Source organism: Vigna unguiculata, chromosome 11 (assembly GCF_037176805.1).
Source record: "Vigna unguiculata cultivar grain cowpea cultivar isolate G323 ecotype 2 chromosome 11, ASM3717680v1, whole genome shotgun sequence".
Taxonomy (NCBI): Eukaryota; Viridiplantae; Streptophyta; class Magnoliopsida; order Fabales; family Fabaceae; genus Vigna; species Vigna unguiculata.
The window spans coordinates 42,637,649-42,659,502 of NC_140802.1; the positions used below are offsets into that span (position 1 = coordinate 42,637,649).

The following is a 21,854-nucleotide window of genomic DNA, read 5'->3' on the forward strand; positions in this document are numbered from 1 at the left end:
TGGACTTACTAACAGGAAGACTCAAACATACTTAAAAAAACCCAAACAGTGTAGTTAGCTCCATTGCATGTAAAGTAGGAAATAGGAGTGTTAGAAGTATATGTTACAGTGAAGATGTGAAAATTAAAATGATGATACTACTATTGTAAGAGTTTAACTAAAGTGAAGAAATAGGGGTAAGTGGTGCGAAATTTACTGTATTTTGGGCTATATTTTACTGATGCAGAGAATCTAATACACTAACGTGTCACTGTGTGAAAGCTTCTGGTTTGGGAACAGGAGCCAAAAACAAATAAACACCATTTCTCTTTCTTTGCCAATGGCATTAGTCGGTTATCACTTGGTCAATTACCCCTAATGTTTAGGAAATACATAAATTATATTCTGGATATTTCTCAGATTCAAACTTTTTAACTTAAAATACAAAAACAAAAAAGGAAAAAATAGAAATGTTTAGTTTGGTTTGGCTTTCTTTTGCTCCTATCATCAACTGTATTTAATCCTCCTCTAAATGGAACAAAACCCTAAGGGTTCTTGTAAGAACCAATAGCCGCCGGATTGATTTCTCTCGCTGTTTCCTCTCTTGATCTCACTGGAACATCTCTCACTCTTTCTTATCTATTCTCTCCCGTTCTTTCACACCTTTCTTCTATTTTTTTCTGTATATACTATCCACTGGGGAAACATGTTCCTTTAGGAATTTCTTGTCTATAATTATGGAAACTAGTTATGGGGAACATAGAGTGAATTTTGCAGTCTGTTTTTGTGTTTGATTATTGGGTTTCAGCTTTCGGTGCAGTTTTTACAGAAAGCTTGATTTTTTTTTTAGTTTTTCATTTCTTCTCAGTAACTGACAGTTATAATTGTGTGAAGTTGTTAATATGGAGCGTGGCGGCTTACGGTATGCGGTGGAGAACGTGTGAGTTTTTGGGTTTTCTTAGGTTAGGGTTTGATTTCTGGTGGTGGGTTGTGTTATAGTTTAGCTATGCGATGAGGGTGGTGATCAGGTTGGGACTTTGAAAAATGTTGTCTGAATTGGAAAGAAGACCGATGATGGGTAGTAACGAGGGCTCGTTTGGAGATGACCTGGAGAAGGAGATAGGGATGTTGCTTCGTGAGCAACGCCGACAAGAGGCTGATGATCGTGAGAGAGAGCTTAATATATTTAGGAGTGGATCAGCGCCTCCAACCGTGGAGGGTTCTTTAAGTGCTGTGGGAGGGTTGTTTGGTGGTGGTGCTGTTGCCGGTGCTGGTGGTGGTGGTGCCGGTGCCTTTTCGGAGTTTCATGGGGCTAAGGATGTGAATGGGATTGCTTCCGAGGAAGAGTTAAGGTCTGATCCAGCTTATCTTACATACTATTACTCCAATGTGAATTTGAATCCTAGGCTGCCACCTCCTTTGCTGTCAAAGGAGGATTGGAGGTTTCAACAAAGGCTTAAAGGTGGTTCGTCAGTTGTGGGTGGAATCGGAGATAGGAGGAAAGTGAACAGGGCTGACGATACTGGTGGTAGATCCTTCTTTTCTACTCCCCCGGGTTTTAACATGAGGAAACAAGAGAGTGAAGTGGATAATGAAAAAACAAGAGGTACTGCAGAGTGGGGTGGTGGTGGACTGATTGGGTTGCCTGGAATAGGGCTGAGCAAACAAAAGAGTTTTGCAGAAATTTTCCAGGTGCCTTGCTTCTTCTGCCATTGGTTGATTAATTGACCCTGTGTTGCATCTGTTTCTATTTTTCCTGGATTTTGTAATTTGGTGTTTTGAGTTATCATCTTTGACATGTGATTAATTGATGCTCATGTTGTGAGGTTGGGTATAATCTCTGAAAGTTTATTTTATGCCGAGTATGAATTTTTATATTCTGATGTGTGGTATTGTTTACAAGTTCTGATTAATGATGGTAATTTTTGAGGGAAGTCAAGTTTGATTAAGGGAATGCTAAATGATGACATGCGTCGGTCTTTGGATTTTAGTTCCTGTTTCGCTATTTATAGTGCTTATCGTGATGGAAGATGACGGCATAACACACTGAATTCATGAAAAAAAAATTTCAGAGTTATGACAATCCTTTATCATTGTCCTGCAGTTGTTATCCTTTTAATTGTATACTGGTTCTAATTATTTGGACTGATTGTTTAGCTACATCTGGTTGACTTGTTGCTTTCACCAAATATTTTTTTAGGCACATTGTAGCCTCTTGAACCACATTTGTGTTTAGTTTTGTAATGTTCAGGTATAGATACAATACATGTATGCCATAATGCATGTTGTAGTGCATACATTGTGTATCTCTGTACTGTAAACTGCAATACTTATTGTTAACCAGATTGACATACTTTACAATCTCCAGTCAGTTGATCACATGATGACATCATTACCATTGAAATTCAATTCTTCTATATAATATATTAAATATAGTATTTAAATCAAAGTGACAGTCAGATTTTCCGTTGCAAAGTATTCATGCCCATCAGCCTGTTCAGCCATCAGCCAACAGATTATGTAACTGCATTACCTATATCTGTTCTTGTTACAACCCAATTTGTTGAGAGTCTTTGTTGCTAAATTTTGTCTCATGAATCCTTCTTTTCACTGACAGTTACAGTTTCTTGCTCAAGCTTGACTTGCACCCATTAATTTTGATAGATCGTTATGTAGAGTATTAAGGTGACTCGTGTTGATTTTGATCTTGCAATTTGTGATTTTTCTATAACTTTGAATATATGGTATGTTCAGATAATTATTTGTATGCCTTTGCATTTAAAAAGTTTTTGTGCCATAGCTTTTGTTTTTCTTGCTAATATCAATTGTTGACATTTCTGTAGTGAATTTATATTATATTTGCTTTGATCTTCTCTCTTGGGTTTCTTTATTTTCATACGCTTTTTTCTTCTGCCCGTATCCAGAGTATTTACGTGACTCGTGTTGATTTTCATTTTGTAGTCTGTGATTTTTTCTATAACTTTGAATATATTGTACATTCTGATAATTATTCGTATTCCATCCTTTGCATTTTAAAAGTTTGTGTAACAATATTTGTTTCTCTGACTAATATCAATCGTCAACATTTCTGTATTGAATTTAAATTATATTTTCTGATCTCTTTCTTGGGTTTCTTTATTTTCATATCATTTTTTCTTTTGCTCGTCATTTAAAAACAGTAATTGTGCAGGATGATTTGGTACGTAATACCTCTGTCACAGGCCCTCCTTCTCGTCCAGCCAGTCGTAATGCATTTGATGACAACGATATCCTTAGTTCTGCTGAAGCAGAGTTAGCTCATGTACGTCGTGAGTCCACGACAACTGATGGACTGAGGTCAGGATCAAATGTTCAAGGATCATCTGCATCCCAAAATACTGGCCTGCCAGCTTCATATTCTTATGCTGCAGCGGTTGGATCTTCCTTGTCAAGAAGCACTACTCCTGATCCACAGCATGTTGCTAGGGCACCCAGTCCCTGCATCACACCTATTGGTGGTGGCAGAGCTACACCTTCTGACAAGAGAGTTATTGCCGGTCCAGATGGATTTAATAGTGTTTCATCTGACATCAACGAGTCAGCAGATCTTGTGGCAGCACTGTCAGTGATGAATTTGTCAGCAGATAACATGTTAGATGGTGATAACCACTTGTCAGCACAGGTTGAATCAGATGTTGATAATCACCAGAGATATCTTTTTGGTAGGCAAGGTGGTCAAGATCACGGGAAGCAACATGCTTATTTAAAGAAATCTGAATCAGCTCACTTGCAAAATGCAAGTAAGAGCAGGAACGGTTCTGATCTTAGCAATCCGTCCTTGGATAGGCAGGTTGAGCTACAAAAGTCTAATGTTCCTTCAAATAATTCATATTTCAAAGGATCACCTACCTCCCATTTTAGTAGAGGAGGTAGTTTGCCACCGCAGTACCAACCTTTAGATGGTTCAAATTCATCATATACTAACTATGATCTGAGTGGGTACTCTGGAAATCCAGCATTGGCATCCTTGATGACTAACCAACTTGGCACTGGTAATCTGCCACCCTTGTTTGAAAACGTTGCTGCAGCATCTGCAATGGTAGCCCCTGGAATGGACTCAAGAATTCTTGGAGGTGGTTTGGCTTCTCGAGCTGCTGCTCCATCTGATGTGCACAATCTTGGTAGGATGGGAAATCAAATTCCAGGCAGTGCTCTTCAGGCTCCTTTTGTTGATCCTATGTATCTTCAGTACCTGAGAACATCTGAATATGCAGCACAACTTGGTGCTCTTAATGACCCCTCTGTTGATAGGAACTACTTGGGCAATTCATATATGAGTTTTCTTGAGCTTCAAAAAGCTTATCTTGGGTCTATCCTCTCACCTCAGAAATCTCAATACAATGTACCATTGGGTGGTAAATCAGGCAGCTCCACTCCTCATGGTTATTATGGAAATCCTGCTTATGGTGTTGGGTTGTCTTATCCAGGAAGTCCAATGGCAAACTCTGTGGTATCCACTTCTCCTGTAGGATCTGGAAGTCCTGTTAGGCACAATGAAATGCGTTTTGCTTCTGGAATGAGGAATTTAGCTGGGGTAATGGGACCTTGGCATGTAGATACTGGGAACATTGATGAAAGTTTTGCTTCTTCTCTTTTGGAGGAGTTTAAAAGCAACAAAACAAAGTGTTTTGAGCTTTCTGAAATTGCTGGTCATGTTGTTGAATTCAGGTATTTTTTTTTCTATTGATCTTCTTATGCATCATTTTATGTTGCCATCCTGAAAAAACAATTTTATTAATTTATGATCATTTGGCAGTGCGGATCAATACGGTAGCCGATTTATTCAACAAAAGCTTGAAACGGCCACTACTGAAGAAAAAAACATGGTTTATCAAGAAATCATGCCACATGCCCTTGCATTGATGACTGACGTCTTTGGTAATTATGTTGTTCAAAAGGTAATTATTCGTCTCGTAATTTAATATTTTTTTTCATGAAAAATAGTTGGTAATGGTATATGGTATATTGTAGTTTTTTGAGCATGGACTTGTAGCCCAGAGAAGAGAATTGGCAAACAAACTTCTTGGCCATGTTCTTACACTTAGCCTTCAAATGTATGGTTGCCGGGTCATCCAGAAGGTATGGACAATATAAGGTGGCATTAATTGACGTGTATATGTGTTTTACTCTCTCTAATTTTCTAAGCATGTTATCATATCGATTTTCTTTTGTTCTTCAATTTTTAATACCTCTTTAGGCCATCGAAGTTGTTGATCTAGATCAGAAGATAGAAATGGTGCAAGAGCTTGATGGTAATGTCATGCGCTGTGTACGTGATCAAAATGGTAATCATGTCATTCAGAAGTGTATTGAATGTGTCCCTGAAGATGCAATCCATTTTATTGTCTCAACATTTTTTGATCAAGTTGTGACCCTCTCAACCCATCCATATGGTTGCCGGGTTATACAGGTACGATATCTTCACTGGTTATGTCCACTCTTATTATGTTATCAGAGATCATTTCTCATAATATTGTGTTCTACACGACAGAGAGTACTGGAACATTGCAAAGATCTTACAACACAGCAGAAAGTTATGGATGAAATTCTAGGAGCAGTTAGCATGTTAGCTCAGGATCAGTATGGCAATTACGTTGTTCAGGTTTATAATTTTTTCGGACTACTGCTTAGTAATTCTAATATTACTTTACCTCCTGAATGTGCTACTGTTTAGTATATGTGGTTGATTTTTAGGTTTTTGGTTTCTTTTCTCTTTGAACAGCATGTTCTGGAGCATGGGAAGCCTCATGAGCGTTCTGCTATAATAAAGGAATTAGCAGGCAAGATTGTTCAGATGAGTCAACAGAAGTTTGCATCCAATGTTGTGGAGAAATGTTTGACCTTTGGAGGTCCTTCTGAGCGCCAATTACTAGTACATGAGATGCTTGGCTCCACAGATGAAAACGAGCCTCTTCAGGTTTTCTTATATATGCCTCTACCACTATTTGATGCAAAATTATAAGGCAATGCTAATGCATCCTGTTAGGCCCAGTGTAGGAGCCTACTTTTTCTATACAACGTCTCCTTAATGTGATTCAACAGAAAAGTTTACACATTTCCAGTCTTGAACTTTGGTCACATAACTGCTTCAGTTCTGGGACAAGGCACTTTATATCTCCCCAATAATTCTTTCAATAAAATTGTTATTTGTCAGTGTTATGAATGATTTTGTCAACTGTCATTGCCTATCTTACTGAAATTGACATTGGTTTGTCCCATGTTGGAGGAGACTCTTCTGAAGTTTTGCAAAATTGTAATCATATTCTTGTATGTACAGGCCATGATGAAAGACCAGTTTGCAAATTACGTTGTACAAAAGGTGCTGGAAACATGTGATGATCAGCAACGCGAACTGATTCTTTCACGGATTAAGGTTCATTTAAATGCATTGAAGAAGTACACGTATGGGAAGCACATCGTTGCACGTGTAGAGAAACTTGTTGCTGCTGGAGGTACACCATACTTTGATCTGAAAAAAATCATGGTCCCAAATGTTAGAATGTAGTTTCTGAAAGGTTATGTGTATGATTTGTTGCAGAAAGGAGAATTGCAGCTCAGTCTCCCCAACCTGCTTAGGAGGCTTAGAAAAATAATATTGTACAGCTAACTGAGGCTAGTGTGAGCTGCTGCTGCTGCTGCTTCTTCTTCTTCTTCTTCCTTTTTCCAAATGAAGAGGTTATATTTCCTATCTATGAAGATGGGTTGTAGCCAGTTGGAAATAAAGTTGTCGGTTGTACTGCAGAACTGTACATTTTGTAGCTTTTAAGTTTATACAAAGAATTTAAGCTGAGATGAGACTCAATACCTGAGGCCCCTGCAGAGGAAATATGACTATACAAGCCTTTTTATGCTGTAAAGATTATAAGATGCTGAGCTAGTTTTTAATTTTACGACGTGACTGTACAAAATCATGCCATCTGGACACCTGTTCTTGTCTACACGAGGACAGATTTTTTTCCTTCTCTTCTACTCATGTATGCTTATTCACTTTCTTTCCCCTTTCAAGGAGTATAGTTTTTGTTGAAACTTTTACCTTTCCCTTTTCTCCTTTGATATCGATAGTAAGTCCTCATTGTTTATGTTTTCCTTCAATCACGTCCAAAATGGGAAAAGAAATCAGCACTTGCATAAAGGATCTCAAAAGTAGGATAAACCTCCGCAATAAAGGAGTGGAACAAAGTGATTGTAATATTGTAGACGGTACTTTTAAAAACTTTTTAAGTGCGTTTTCAACGTTCCTGGTGTAAGTTATGTGTCCTTTTTAAGTTACTTTTTAACCAAAACATAACATTTACGTGCTTATTTACTTTCTTTTAGTGTAAATTTTCTATCAAAAATTATAAGTTGCTAAATAAAGTTTTTGTTAAAAATGAACACATCGAAAGCATTTCAAGGTATGACTTTAAGGTCAGTGAATTTATTTTACATATAATAGTAGGCTCGGCTTGGACATGGTATGTTTAGTGTATTTTTGTTGACCTTTCATTAGGCTATCTCTATTACAACATTTTACAAATTAAATTTAAATTGTAATCTAGGTGGAGAAATTGTTAGATGCGGTTATCTCTCCCGTCGAAGATTGTATTCCACCGTAGATGTTGTGTTGATGGAAGATTTAAGATATATTATTGGTCTGAGTAGAATATATTTGATGGCATGAGATTAAAACTTGGTATCCTATTCCCGTTCAGTAAAAGATTTGAAATTATATGTGCGAGGTATTTTTATTTGTGGCAGTTGCATCTTTCACGCATCATCAAATAAAGAACGTTATCTACTAATTTTTATTTATTTATTTATTTTAGATTTGATGAGTTCTATAATGGCCATACTTGGTGGCAGAAGCCAAGTTGCAAATACAATAATGCGACTCTTTCACACTAACTAACCACTCATTGTTTTCCACGCATTTCCGTCATCACTCTTAAAATACTTATACATTATTAATTAATGTCTCAAAAAGATTATTGCAATAATTTATACACTAACAACAGTGTTGAAAATTAATTACATTATGCTAACGACAAATTCTAGATAAATACTTGATTATATGTTTATTTATATTTTTAATGTTTCGATTTTACCTCTTTTTTATTCAAAATGTCATGTATGACGCACTAAGAGTTTATTAAGGTTGAATATATAACCACTTCACTATGATGGTACAGTTAGTCTTTTGTAGTCTTTTTACAAAAATAGAAAAACTTAATTACCCGTTTATCTCAATGTGGATTTATTTAATTTAATTTAATATATATAATTAAATTTTCATTTTTTTTAAACCGTAACAAACTAATGTTTATCATTAACGAAATGAAATGATTAACAAACAAATATTAACCGCCTTTATTTACACATGATATAATTTTCACTGGTAATATAATTCATAACTAATAAAAGTGTTAAAACGATATTTTAACATACCAAAAATATTATATCGTTATATTTTTAAAATTAAGGGGCTTGATTGAATCTGTTATTCATACAAAGATATTAAATTGAAAAGAATAAATGATGGGCAAAAAAATAAATAAAGAAAATATGATACATTTTAAAAAAACTATTATGCATCACTCTAATTTTTAAAATGAGTCAAACATTATACTTAGTAAGTTCTTTAAATATCCTTATCAAATAAAAGTATAACGTAGACAAAAAAAGGCACCAAGTAAAGGATTTTTTTTTAAATATTAAAATACTAAAAGGCAAGTTCTTTTATAATTTTAAAAATAAATAATCATATTAATATAATAAATATTTACATAATTCGCTTTTAGTATAATTGAAAATGATCCTATCACAAAAACTTTATTTCTACTACTAAATAGTTCCATTAATAATGAATATAATTGAGTATGTGCTTATGTCTAATATTTAATAATTGTTGCAATTATTACATGTGTATTAACAAAATAAACATTAATTTATTTTTTAATTTAAAAAAAATTAAAGATTTTAAATTAAAGAAAAAGAACAAATAGTATAGTGCTACATTTATATGATAACATTACTTTGAGTATTAATAAAATTAAAAAAAAAAACTTATAATTTTTTATTATATTAATATTTATTGTATAATTTTATTTTTATTTTTAATATATATATTTTACTTTGGTAAGGTTTAGCCAGATTGACTTTGTCAAGGTTACCTTCTGCATAAAAGACGGCATAGACTGTCCTAGTCGCGTTCCATGAATCTGAATCAGTTCGATTCATTTCACCATATAAAAAAGCGCGTTCTGAAAAAATAAAACCAATCAACGCAGTTTTGTTATAGAAAAAAGCGCGTCTGAAAAAAATCAAAACCAATCACACCGTCCATTGAATCACCCTTCCAGCTGTTTGCCACCAAGCTTTTGGAAACTTTACGCATTCTCATTCTCATTTGTCATGAAAGAAAAAAAGTTCATAAAACCCCAACTTACTTTCTTGACGTGACATGCTCTCACCAACACCACAACTACAAAACCTTTGCTGTGCAATGCCCTTTTCTAATTATTAAGAAGAGGAAAATTAAAATATTTATTACACTAATTTAGTTACCATTATTATCATAAATACATGTATGAATAATTAAATAATTTAGTTATTACAGTAATTTTTTTTGTATGTTAAATACATGTTGAGTAGACACATTATTTGTGAAAATCCTAGGCAATTACTGTTTAGTTAAATCTTTAAATACATTGATTAAAATTAAACTTAACTGGCTAGTAATTTAATTAAGAGTCTATTTAACGTTAATTTTGTTATACCGTCTTAAAATAGCTTAAAATTTAATACATGAAAATATAAATTACTGTGGTTTATTTATTTAAATACTCATATATTATCAAAATGATTGTTCGAATGCACATCAAAAGAAACTCCAAAATTTCCTAAATTTTATATTCACAGTACAATCATATAAACTTGAATTTATGGAATATCATATTGAAGTTTAAAAATTTAAAATTTATATATATTTTTTATTTCAACAGTATCTTAAAAAAGGTAAATTAAAAATTGATGTAATAATCGTTATATTGAAGAATACCCAAAAAGTAAACTACTCTTCCAATGATACCTCTGGAGATTATTTTATATGGTGCACTTTTTTTTTTTTTTTAATTTATGTCACTTCAAATTATAGTTAACGTGGTTTCTTGTTTTTGTCACTATATTTAAGGGTGTGGATAAGGCAACAGTCAATCTCATGCCTAAACTTTAGTTAGTGTATTAGGTCTAATTTTATTGATTAAATATTTTTCATAATTTTAAAGTTTGAAGTAAATTAGTAAATATTTTACCGAAAACCCAGTTTATATATTATAATACAAAAAACAGATTGTCATTCGATATATAAATATTTTAAGGAAAAAATTTATCATAATATAGAAAAAAATATTTATTTACATTTTTTTATTATTAAAGTATACATTACTTGCTACTGTTTATTTTGATAATTTGGATTTATTTAAAATAATAGTAATAATAATGCTAAAATCTAATTTAGAAGCATACTAATTAATTATTTGAAGGTGTTACATTAAATAAATGCATTACCATTTCAAACTCTTGCACGTAAAGTTAAATTACGTGACGTGACTTAATTCATTCTTAGGCAAGTTACAAATTTAAAACTATATAAAAGTTTAAAATTTAAAAATAAACGCGGAAGTTACAATTATATTATAAGAAAAAATGAAGGATTAATTGTAGTTTATATTGTATTAAATTTTTTCAATTAAAATATTCGTATTGATGTGTATAAGTTTGTTAAGTACAATACATTCAAATATGGAAGAAATGAAAAATATTTGTTTATTTATATATGAGTGGTGACAATGGCAGCACGAGGAGAGAGCACTTTGGTCAAGGCAGAGGCACGTGTGTGGTTAAATCGTAATTATGTGCAAATAAATAGCATTAATAATAATTATTATAATAAAGAAAAGAAGAGAGATAGATATTTAGAGAATCAAAAATATCTGGCTAAGTCGTCCACGTTGGCATCAACCCAACACCCATCTGGAATAAGATATTGCACTTTTTCTCTCCTTTTCACAATTTTCCTCAAATTAAAAATCATAAAAAAAAATTAGCAGCATTATTTCATTCATCTATATCATTATTTATTCATTATCCCTCTTCCTCCCCTTCACTTTCCCTGTCGCCACCACACACGGCCGAATCTGCCAAATATCTTCACCACACAGTTGCAACCAATTTTTGTTTTCCTTTTCGGGAATCTTCTATCTTCTATCTATTATCCAATCTATCTTCTCAATTTTTCACTCTTCGGATCTAAATCCAATACACTTTTTTGGGTTTCAGAGACAGATATTTATATATATATATATATATATATATATCTGAGTTTGTGTTTGTGTTGGGGTCGGAGACATAGAGTGTGTCAGAGGCGGTTAAATTTGTTTTGACAGTTACAACTAACTGAATGGGGGAAGAGGTGAAGACGAGCGAGTACGATGAAGAACGGGTCATGGAGTGGGAAGCGGGTCTACCCACCGCTAACGATCTCACGCCTCTCTCTCAGCCGCTGATTCCGCCGGAGCTCGCCACAGCCTTCAGCATATCGCCGGAGCCCCACCGAACCGCTCTTGACGTCAACCGGGCCTCACGCAATACGCTCTCCACGCTGCGCGGCGGTGGGAGCGTGCACCAGGCCTTCTCCTCCTCCAACAACCACCACCACCACGAGGAGGAGGAGGAGGAGGAGGAGGACGAGGACACCGATCGCGACGGCTCGGGGTCGGACTCTCGGAAGCATCGGAAGATCGAGTGCGTGGCGGAGGAGGCGGACTCGGCGGTGCGGACGGAGAACTCGGCGGAGCGGACGGCAGTGAAGCGGCCGCGGCTGGTGTGGACCCCTCAGCTGCACAAGCGGTTCGTGGACGTGGTGGCTCACCTTGGGATCAAGAACGCGGTGCCGAAGACGATTATGCAGTTGATGAACGTGGAAGGGTTGACCCGCGAGAATGTGGCGAGTCATCTTCAGAAGTATCGGCTTTACCTGAAGCGGATGCAGGGTCTCTCCAACGAAGGTCCTTCTTCATCGGATCAGTTATTCGCTTCCACGCCTGTGCCTCAGAGTTTGCACGACTCTGCTCCTCCCAGTGCCCATTCCCATGGTCACTCCCATGGCCATGCCAATGCTCATCTCCCTGTTCCCATGATGTCCATGCCCTATCCCCCTCCCATGATGTCCATGCCTGTCCTCGGCATGCCCCATGCCCATGGCCACATGGGAATCCCTATGCCTACTTCTTCCGCCACCTCAGCTTACCATCCTTACAACATGCTGCACCAAAGGGATTGGGCTCACCTTGCTCCCAATGATAAATGAGCCTCTAAGGTCAGCCATCACTGATTGAAATTTCAACACTCTTCATGGAACATGTTATGTGTTTAAATTGCATCTTTCTTGAGAGCAAATTGAATGCTCTGTTTTCTACTTGGCTTGTTAATTGTGTTAGAACTTAGCAATAAGTGCGGTTGTTTGTTTTGTCCTCTGGAGGTACTGAATCTTTATTACATCAATTTCAAAGCAAATGATTAATCGATGGCTCCCACTACATGGAGAAATTATTTTGTGATCTTGTATTACTTGCTAGAGAAATTATTACATGATCTAAGACTACTATGATCTTTAAATGATCTGCACATGGGTAAGTTTATTTGCTCTTTTTCATTAATTGAAATGTTCAGTTACTTGTCACGTAGAGATTAGTTGAAAGCACAGAATGTAGTAGTTCTGGTTCTTGTAATAATTTGTCCTCATAAATTTTGCCATGAGTCTCAAATTAGTTGAAATATGAACAAGTGTTTGAACTGATTTTTGAGGGTAGTAATATGTACTGTGTGATGTGGGAAATATAATTCATTGAATCTTCCTGTAATACTTTCTTTTTCGTTTAGGAGGTTTGATGTGCATATCTTCATTTCAATTTATATTGCGCTGCCTAGATTCTACGACATTATCAGTTGTTGGTGGTGGTGAATGGTTGTATTTTTAATACCATCAAATTTGCTTTTATAGCCGTGAAATATACTTATGGATTTTCTTTTTGTAGATTGAACCGCTTGATTTTTTCTAGTAGCTTTCCGAGAAGGGGAACAGCTGCATTGACTGTTACCCTGTAATTCATACAAATGGAATATTGAGGAAGTATATGAAGAAAACGATGTGGAGCTAGATTACAATCTGAGTCAGTAGTGTGTACCCTGTGCACAGATTTGCAAACTTCTTGGCACGCATGTCTAATTCCTGTCACCTAATTACGAGAATTCTGGCTTATTTCTTCTGGTCTGCCTAGACAGCTGTTTCTAAAGTAAATTCTTAACTAGTTCTTGATTCATAAATTATAGGTTCTATTATTTTGTGTAATCCTGAATGTTTTAAATCTCTTTTTCAGAACCACTGAATAAAAGAGAGACTGAACAACAGACAGCAAACATTTATACCATGCTCTGGCATTAAATGTTTTTGCTTTATCTTAAAGCTCATGATCGTTATTTTGTTTGATAGAGATGTTCCATTTTCTTAAATTGGGTGCTGTAGGTTTCTATGTTAAATGGTACACTTGAAGTAAAACGGTGATTTGTACCTTGTATATATAGAGGCAGAACACACACATCCCAACCTGCAAATTTCTTGTTTAACCCATAACACAACTCACTTCTTGGCCACTGCTTTCTTTTTGGTGGTAATGGTCAAAGATTAACCATCTATGGTTCAATTGATTAAAGATTACGTGTAAGGCACAAGTCTATTTTGAGCAAAATAATTAGGTGTTTTGAGAAGAACCATATTGTAGGTAAATTTACTTCTTGGGCAACTTATCATTTATATATTGAATCATTTATCCTAAGAGGTGACAAGTCTTATAACTAAATTTATAAATTTCTTAAGCTGCTTTGTGAATTGAATTACTTAAGGAAAAGATAAAAAGTAGCTAAAGATTCAAAGTGCAAGGACACCTAGTTGGAGGTCAATTAAAGGAAACTTGTATGGATTAAGAGAAAAGGCATCCAATGGGGACATTCTCTTTTAAAATCAATAAAAAAAGAATGCAGGGGTCTTGGAATCTTACACAAAGGCGCAAATGGCTTCAAGTGGATTAGGTTTTGGAAAAAATAGATTAAAGTTTTAGGGTCCCGAGTAATGCTTTAGATACAAAAAGTAGACCACAAGTCGTTTTCGCTTGAAAATAAAACTTGGTGAAGAATGAAGCAAATTATTCGTTACATGTTTTCAAGAACCAAACTTTTTCCCTGCTGGTTCGCTCCGTTGCAAGTATGTGAGATGCAATGGAAGAACTTCTGCTTTTGTTGCCCAAATAGCCTTTAGCGGATCTTTTGTTAGAAAAGCAGGAGAGCAACATATCTTTTAGTCACTCCTTTAAGTGAAACATTTTTCACAAGTATTATATATGCCTGTCAATATTCCTGTCCTCCCTATTAAATGTTGACAATTAAAACGATAATGAGATGAAATTAAATGAAACATAGTGAAGTTACCATTTCATATTTGAATATTTTTTGGATCTATATTATTAGTATAACAAATTACACTGTCAAATAATTAAAATATTTATTAAAAAAAATCAATAAATTCATCGTAAAGTTATTTTAATATTTTTTATAATAAAATAGAAACAACTACCTCTGTCTGTCGATACTCAAATTCATTTCAGTTGTTCTCATCCCTTTTTACTATCATTCTAGATAGGAAAATGCCTAAACGATGAAAGGAGTGGAATAAACGATGAAAGGAGTGGAATAGCACTTCCGTTTCAACACCTTTTTTCTGCAACTCAAGCTATCTATTTCTTCGTAAATATCTAATCTAGACAATGAAATGGAACTACAACTCGTCTTCTTTTTCCTTCCATCGTATTGAATATCTATCTAAAAAGGATGCAACAATATGGACAAGAAATTGCTTAGGTCCAACGGAGTATGTTAAGGAAATGTCGCCTCAGAAGAACACAAGAGGATAGATCCAAAATTATATCTCTAGGTGCACCATTCTCTCCATGAAGCAAAAACCTATGGCCTACCGACCTATAATGTTATAAATTATTTATCCAACTCAAGCCTTGAAGTTTTCTGAGTTTTCCCTTCTTTATCCTTTTCTTGATCCTCTCAACCTTTCCCCATTTGCCTGCATCGGCATATAGGCTAGACAACAGAAGACGGTTTGCAGCACTCTCGGGCTCTAATTCCATCAAATGTAGAGCAGCCACTTCCGCAAGCTCCACATGCCCGTGATTTCTACAACCAGCCAGTAATGCACCCCACACAAACAAATCAGGTTCAATAGGCATTGCCTTTATCATGCAATAAGCTTCATCGAGTTTCCCCGCTCGACCAAGAAGATCCACCATGCACGCATAATGCTCCAGCCGTGGCTCAATACCGTATTTTTCATGCATCACCTTGAACAGCCTCTGCCCAAGTTCAATGTCTCCAACATGACTGCATGCAGTGAGAGCTGCCGTGAAAGTTAAATGGTCCAGCTTGGCAGCCCCTTCCTTCTCCATCTGATTGAAGAGCTCAATAGCTTCCTCGAAATACCCATGATTCGCAAAACCAAAAATGATGGAGTTCCAAGTAACCGTGTTCTTCTCAGCCATCCTACTAAACAAATTCCTTGCTTCAGAAATGAACCCACATTTTGCATACATGTCAACAAGAGCACTCCTTACATATAAATCTCCCTCCATCCCAGTCACCAAAGCGTAGCCATGAATCTCTCTCCCAACTCTAACTCTTGCTGCAGTAGCACAAGCAGGCAAAAGGGTGCTTATAGTAGCTGAAGTTGGGCAGAACCCGTGACTCAACATTTGCTTAAACGCGTCAAATGCCTCGTTATTACGAAAGTTCTGCACAAAACCAGATATAACAGAAGTCCATGATACCACATCTGGCTCCAACCCATCTGAAATCATCAACCTAAAAATCTCAGACACCATTCCTAGGTCACCCTTCTGCGAAAACCCAGATATCAAAGAGTTCCAAGTCACCACATTTGGCTTCAAACCCATCACCTTCATACTTTCCACCAAACTCAGTGCCTCATTTGCAGAACCCTGTTGAACATACCCAGCAACAACAGCATTTAGAGCCACCGTGTCTTTCATAACCATCCCATCAAACACCTTGCGCGCGTCCCCAACTTTCGCACACTTGGAGTACATAACGATCAATGCACTGGACACAAAAAAATCAAATTCGAACGAACATTTCAAAATCAAGCCATGCGTCTTCTCTCCGGTGATCCGATCCCCAACGTGGCCGCAAGCTTTGAGAACGCTGGGGATGACGAATACGTAGTTTGGCGTAAGCCCTGGAATGGCTTGCATCTCAGAGAACACCGCCAGCGCGAGATCGTAGAAGCCGCAGCGAGCGCACGTGCCAATGAAGGCGATCCAACGGCGGACATTTGTGGTGGGAATTTTGTCGAACAGTTTTCGCGCGTGGGAGAGTTGGCTACAGCACACGTAGAAGGTTACGAGGTTAGAAGCAATTACGTTGAAACGAGAGAAACCTTTGGTGATTAAGCTCGCGTGAAGCTTCTTGCCGGGGTGCAATGCTCGATCGCGAGCGTATATGTCAATGAGTTCAGCATATCTTTGGTGTTCTGATCGGAAAAAGCGATGGTTGATGATGCCATTTGTGGCGGGAATCCTGAGCAATGTTGGGCTTCTGAGGAGACCATGCATAGCATACCAGTAACTGTGGTACCAGAAATCAATCCTAAATTAGTACTCTGAAAACATATGACTTCTTTTATCCTCTGTCACTCCAAATCAAGTTTCTTCCGTTCAGTCATGGTGATGGGGATTCAGGGTTTTAGCATCTTTACCTGTGTTGATATATCTAAGGATTTTAAATTCTCGTTTTTTTTTTTTATATATATCTAATTATTTCTACAATAAAATAATAATAAATATTAGGTAATATTTAGATGATTATAAAAAATAATAGAAATAATTTAACATTGGTTCAATGGAATTGAGGATTATGCAATACACTGTTTAAATAAAGTCATACAACAAAAATTGTGTAATTATTTAAACAAGTCTAACCATTAAGAAAGGAAAAACTTTTTACAGACGAAATAAAAATTCTTCAAATTAAAGGAAATTGAAGTTCAAAGAAAATATAGAAGATATACGTCTTATGTACCCAGTAAATTAAAGATTTACACTGATGAATAATTGAAATTGAAATTAAGAGTTAATCATTCTAGTATTAAAAACAAGCAAACAATAGATAAATATATTATAAAGGATTATATGTAATATAATGTGTTTTTGATTTATTGAAATTAAGGTTTGTGTTTTAAGAAATACAATGTGTCATTTGAACAATATCACACACACAAAAAAAGTATAAGTACATCAGAAAGAATCTTGTGAATTTTGAACAAGTTAAATAATAAATATAGTAAAAGGAATTGTGTAGCAAAAGAAGAAGACAGGTGATGGAACCAAGAACAACTAATATAGGTTTAACTTTTTATGTTAATTAATAAATTTAATAAAATGTGATTATCTTAATATGGATGAGAACATGTATTGACATAGGTACCAGAATGGATGAATATAAAATAGTTGACCAATACTTTTTGGATAATATATTCAAACTAATTGTAGTTTTAATGTGTAATTTCCATAAAAAAAAATACTATAATTTATTTTCCACACTTTGCAAAGTAAGGTAAGTGGGTTTCTTTCGTCCCACACACGGTGTACCACTCTCAACTTACATGTGAACAAGTATAAATATACATTTGGTATCCAAACTTTTTCGGAAAGTTCAATGTGGTACCCGAACTTTAGGAATGTTCAATTTGGTACCCCAATTTTCTAAAAAGGTTCAATTTGGTCCTCTCCGTTAAGTTGGAGTTAACACGGTGTCCGTACAGGACACGTGTCAAGCCATAAAATTTTTATTTTTTATTTTTTTTTTCAAAAAATTAATTTTTTTTTCAAAAAATTTTAAAAACTGCCACGTGTCATTTTATCATCGTGCCACGTGGCAGCTTACAAGCATGACACGTGGCAGTGAATAACAACAAAAGTGTCTTTCGTAAATACTTATAAGAGATACGAAACTCCTTCATGTTTCACCATTTCAAAATACTCACAAAAGGATATAATATAATTTGAGTCAAAGGACGTAAGGTTGCTCGACAAGCCAACATCAGTGAAGGAATCTTTAATGAAATTCAAATTCAATAAAAAACATATTTTAAATATTGTTCTTATAAGGATTAAATGTACCTAAGAACAAATCTTTTACTCTGGCGGAGATATCCTAGATCCATACTTGGTTCCACTCTTGGATCTTTACTTAGAGCTTCAAACATCTTGTTCTTCTTGTCGAGCTTCAAACTTCTTCAGTTCTTCTTGTTAAGATGTCCTCTTCATATGGGGATGTAGAGTCATGAGAGCGAGAGTGTTTGTAAAGATATTATGTCGCTCAAGTTAATTACTACAACAAATATAAGTGATTGTAATAAATGAGATTTATTTCTTATCTCGTGAACAATATTATTTATAATATCTAGATGGGTCTAGAGTGTTGGGTCTGAAATATGCAAGATTAGGTCGTTTTAGGTTTTGCTTATTACACTTAGTTATTCTTAGTTGTTCTGTAACTCGTCTTTTTACCTGAGTGATCCATAATGCATCAGTAACCCACGTATCTTTTCTTTTTATGTCGAAATGTTCTCTGCCCTTAAGTTATAAAGACAATTTGGACGCTATAAGTACAAATATAAATTTGCATGAATGTCCACGTACAACCAACTATATATTTACATAATTTATCTAAAAAATTATTTCATGTCATATTTTATATAGTGTTTGAGATTCTGTAACCAGTCTTCACGGTTAACCTAGATTCGCCATCATTAAAAAGTTATCTTTATTGTTCTTTTAGCATATATTGTTATTCTTTTAGAAGGACGATTATCATTATTTAGGATGTAAGAGACAAGTTTTCCTCTTTTGTCAGGGTGAACAACAGAATCTTATTTAATTACTTATGAAAGATTTAAAAGTCTTCGAAAAAGTTGAATACTAATACCCAAAAATAATCCACATCTTACGTTTTTAGTTCTTACTTATATATGACATTTTGGTCTGTTTTTTCCTCACAGAAGTTGAAAAATATTTAACTGATATATAGTGTTTAAGTTTGTTGAAGAGGTTCAATGGTTTTTCTCGTCCTAGCCAGGTCAAATTACTTATTTAAGGAGTGGTTATTTGTGAGGTTTAGTAGTAAGGAAAATTGTTACTGTACACGTGTGAAAAAGGAGTCCATAGGTGTGTTTTTGGGTATTCAACATTGCAAACTGCAAGAACCCCGGAACCAATTGCATAACCACGGTTCGTTTTTTCTGTTCAATTTCTGCCTCTTATTGTCCAAAGATACACCAAAATATAAAAGCAGAGTTCTTGCAAGGTTCAGACAAATTGTGTTCCGCCTTTCATACACAAAAAAATGGCTCAACTCGAACGCCCCCAGAGACAGGTTGAAACTACTGCAAAAGCTCCCCCTGCCATCCACACCATGGAACAACTCCTCCGAGGTAATCGTTTTCTCACAAAAAAAACATCACTTCTCATACCATAATGTTTTAACCATGCACGTGTGCTGAAGGTAAGCTTGCATTATCTCATCTAGAATGTGATATATGTTTATAATTTATGATTTGGTTTGAATATGAGAGATGGAAAAACCGATTCTTATTTTGAAGTTCAAGCAGGGGAGTCATCCAAGTCTAACAAGCATTCACCAACCTACTCCTCTTCCCCCTCCTCCAACTTGTCTTCCCCCAGCTCCCCTTTCTTCCAAAGGTTGAGGTCTTCTCATGACGCAGAAGACGATCATTCCCAGAATCAGAAGAAATCAGTTCTCACCAAAGTCAAGGAGAAGGCCAAGAAACTTCGCCACAGCCTCAGCAAGAAAAAGCACGAGGATGGGAATCTCAGTAGTCCATCATCTGCTACTGGTGCAGAAGGTGATGGAGCAGAAGAGGAAGCTGAATTTCTCGGAGCTCCTAGTAATATACATCATCATACAACACCTCATTCATTGTTTTTCACAAACATTTGTGTTTTCTTCCTCATCCTTAAAATCTTTGTCTCATTGTTAACATTGTTAACATCTCAGTGTACGAATCAGAGAAGGCACCCGTAGGGTACAAAGCAAACGCGAAGCAGATTCCAAGTCCAAGAGCAAATCCTATGATCCCTGAGAAGCATGTTGTATCAAGCAGTGACAAACACGTAGTCGAACAAGATCATGAAAGGGCACTGTACCGTTCCTTATCCAAGAGAACAACACACCCACACCCTGCAACAACAATAACAACCACCACCCCACATGTTACCACTGCTTCTGTTACTAATATTAACGTTAATACTAATCCTAGTACTCATTCTGGTCTACACAAGAAAACCACCGAAACGATAGCACCTAAACTGTCAACAACAATTCAGACCGAAAAACCAGATGCTGCACATGTAACCTCCAAACTTCTAGGTCTCACTGTGTCCAAACCCTCAGAGCATCATGATCATCATCCTTCACCATCATCGTCATCATCACCAACAACATTTGCACCAAAAACAACTCGCAGCACTTTGTCGTTTTCCACTCCTCGTACTCCCCCTGCAAGAGTAGTAACTTCTCAGTACCCTACAACCACTCCGCGAACTACATCAGCTCCAATAACTTCAGCACCATCAGCTGGTATTTCACAGAGTGGGAAGAACACAAGCCCCACCGCGCAAATATGGGATAAGGGTGTGTCCATGAAAGAGTACTTGTTGAACAAACTGGAGCCGGGGGAAGATGAGAAGGCGCTGTCTCAGGTGATATCTGAAGCAATGAGTCCCCGGAGAACTCCCGGTGATGCAGGCGTGATGGAGAAGGTCAGAGAAGCTGTCACTTCTTTGCTCCGAACTGAGGAACCTGCAAAATATGCAGACGCATCTTCTGTTGCTACTCCAAGTACTACTCGCTTGTCACCTTCGAGCCCAGTATCCACCAACGCTTCTCGCGCTTCATCTCAAATGCCATCATCTTCCAATGCTTCTCGTGCTTCGTCTCAAATGACAGCATCTACCACTGTTTCTCGCACTTCATCACTAGTCCCTGTATCTTACAACGCCCAGCAAGGTAACACAGCAATACCACTTCATTACTTATCTTATCTGTATCCTCTTCATGCAATTTTGTAATATGATATTGTCTATCTGATTGCATTTGGTCTCTGTTGTTCTAAAAATGCAGACTTTACAGAGGCCCAGGAAGAAAACCATGGCCGAATTCTTCAGGCAAATTGAAAGCCTCCATAACGTATTTCCTACCCAATATTGTGTTCAGCATTTTTACGTATGCATGCATGTACCCGACAAGCGTGCGTAATTTCAGTATATTTGTAAATTTAATTTGTATGTAATAAATTGTGTTGTAAATTTGTATTGCATTACATATTACACAATCAGTCTCATGTTTTCTACAGAATATTCTTACGAGAATGAATAAGAAAAGTTTCCACTTTTTCATACTCACTTCACCTCACGAGTACCAGTAGTCATCGAGGATTTGTTTACTTACTATATTTGCGAACTTCATTAGTTGTTTCTGTGAATTTAACGAGGACTCAGGTAGGGAGAAGTACGTGTCAGACAAGTGTAGGTGATTTCAAATATAATTTCTTTCAGAATCTACGTTTAGTTTTAATTTTACATATGAAAATAGAACCTATTGCTACTCAGGCTTAAATGTCAAGCCATGCATATGTAAATAGA

At 36.0% G+C, this 21,854-nt stretch overlaps 4 protein-coding genes across 6 annotated transcripts; 3 read left to right on the forward strand and 1 right to left on the reverse strand.

Moving 5' to 3' along the window:
* Positions 1-753: 753 nt before the first annotated feature.
* LOC114169778 (pumilio homolog 2-like) lies at positions 754-7,044 on the forward strand. The gene is made up of 9 exons (XM_028055083.2): positions 754-1,671; positions 3,170-4,686; positions 4,775-4,916; positions 4,990-5,097; positions 5,216-5,428; positions 5,510-5,620; positions 5,741-5,935; positions 6,296-6,470; positions 6,557-7,044. Exons 1-9 carry the CDS (start codon positions 1,024-1,026, stop codon positions 6,592-6,594), a joined length of 3,147 nt encoding a protein of 1,048 aa, XP_027910884.1. The 5' UTR covers positions 754-1,023; the 3' UTR covers positions 6,595-7,044.
* Positions 7,045-11,114: 4,070 nt separating this feature from the next.
* On the forward strand, positions 11,115-13,668 carry LOC114169405 (transcription factor PCL1-like). 2 transcript variants are annotated; one of them, XR_003600930.2, is made up of 3 exons: positions 11,115-12,373; positions 13,092-13,349; positions 13,434-13,668. XR_003600930.2 is itself a non-coding variant. In XM_028054548.2 (2 exons), exon 1 carries the CDS (start codon positions 11,456-11,458, stop codon positions 12,362-12,364), a length of 909 nt encoding a protein of 302 aa, XP_027910349.1. In that variant the 5' UTR covers positions 11,115-11,455; the 3' UTR covers positions 12,365-12,373; positions 13,092-13,668. The 2 variants fall into 2 exon arrangements, 1 of the variants encoding a protein (XP_027910349.1); XM_028054548.2 differs by having other exon boundaries at positions 13,092-13,668.
* Positions 13,669-14,632: 964 nt separating this feature from the next.
* On the reverse strand, positions 14,633-16,905 carry LOC114169404 (Tetratricopeptide repeat (TPR)-like superfamily protein). Its single transcript, XM_028054547.2, has one exon. It carries the CDS (start codon positions 16,743-16,745, stop codon positions 15,093-15,095), a length of 1,653 nt encoding a protein of 550 aa, XP_027910348.1. The 5' UTR covers positions 16,746-16,905; the 3' UTR covers positions 14,633-15,092.
* Positions 16,906-19,506: 2,601 nt separating this feature from the next.
* Positions 19,507-21,536, forward strand: LOC114168152 (uncharacterized). Of its 2 annotated transcripts, none has more exons than XM_028052887.2 (4): positions 19,507-19,624; positions 19,802-20,098; positions 20,209-21,219; positions 21,334-21,536. In XM_028052887.2, the coding sequence occupies exons 1-4, from the start codon at positions 19,537-19,539 to the stop codon at positions 21,384-21,386; spliced, it is 1,449 nt and encodes a 482-aa protein (XP_027908688.1). In that variant the 5' UTR covers positions 19,507-19,536; the 3' UTR covers positions 21,387-21,536. The 2 variants fall into 2 exon arrangements, with proteins under 2 accessions (XP_027908688.1, XP_085525577.1); XM_085669451.1 differs by having other exon boundaries at positions 19,523-19,624; positions 19,793-20,098.
* The last annotated feature ends 318 nt before the right edge of the window (positions 21,537-21,854 follow it).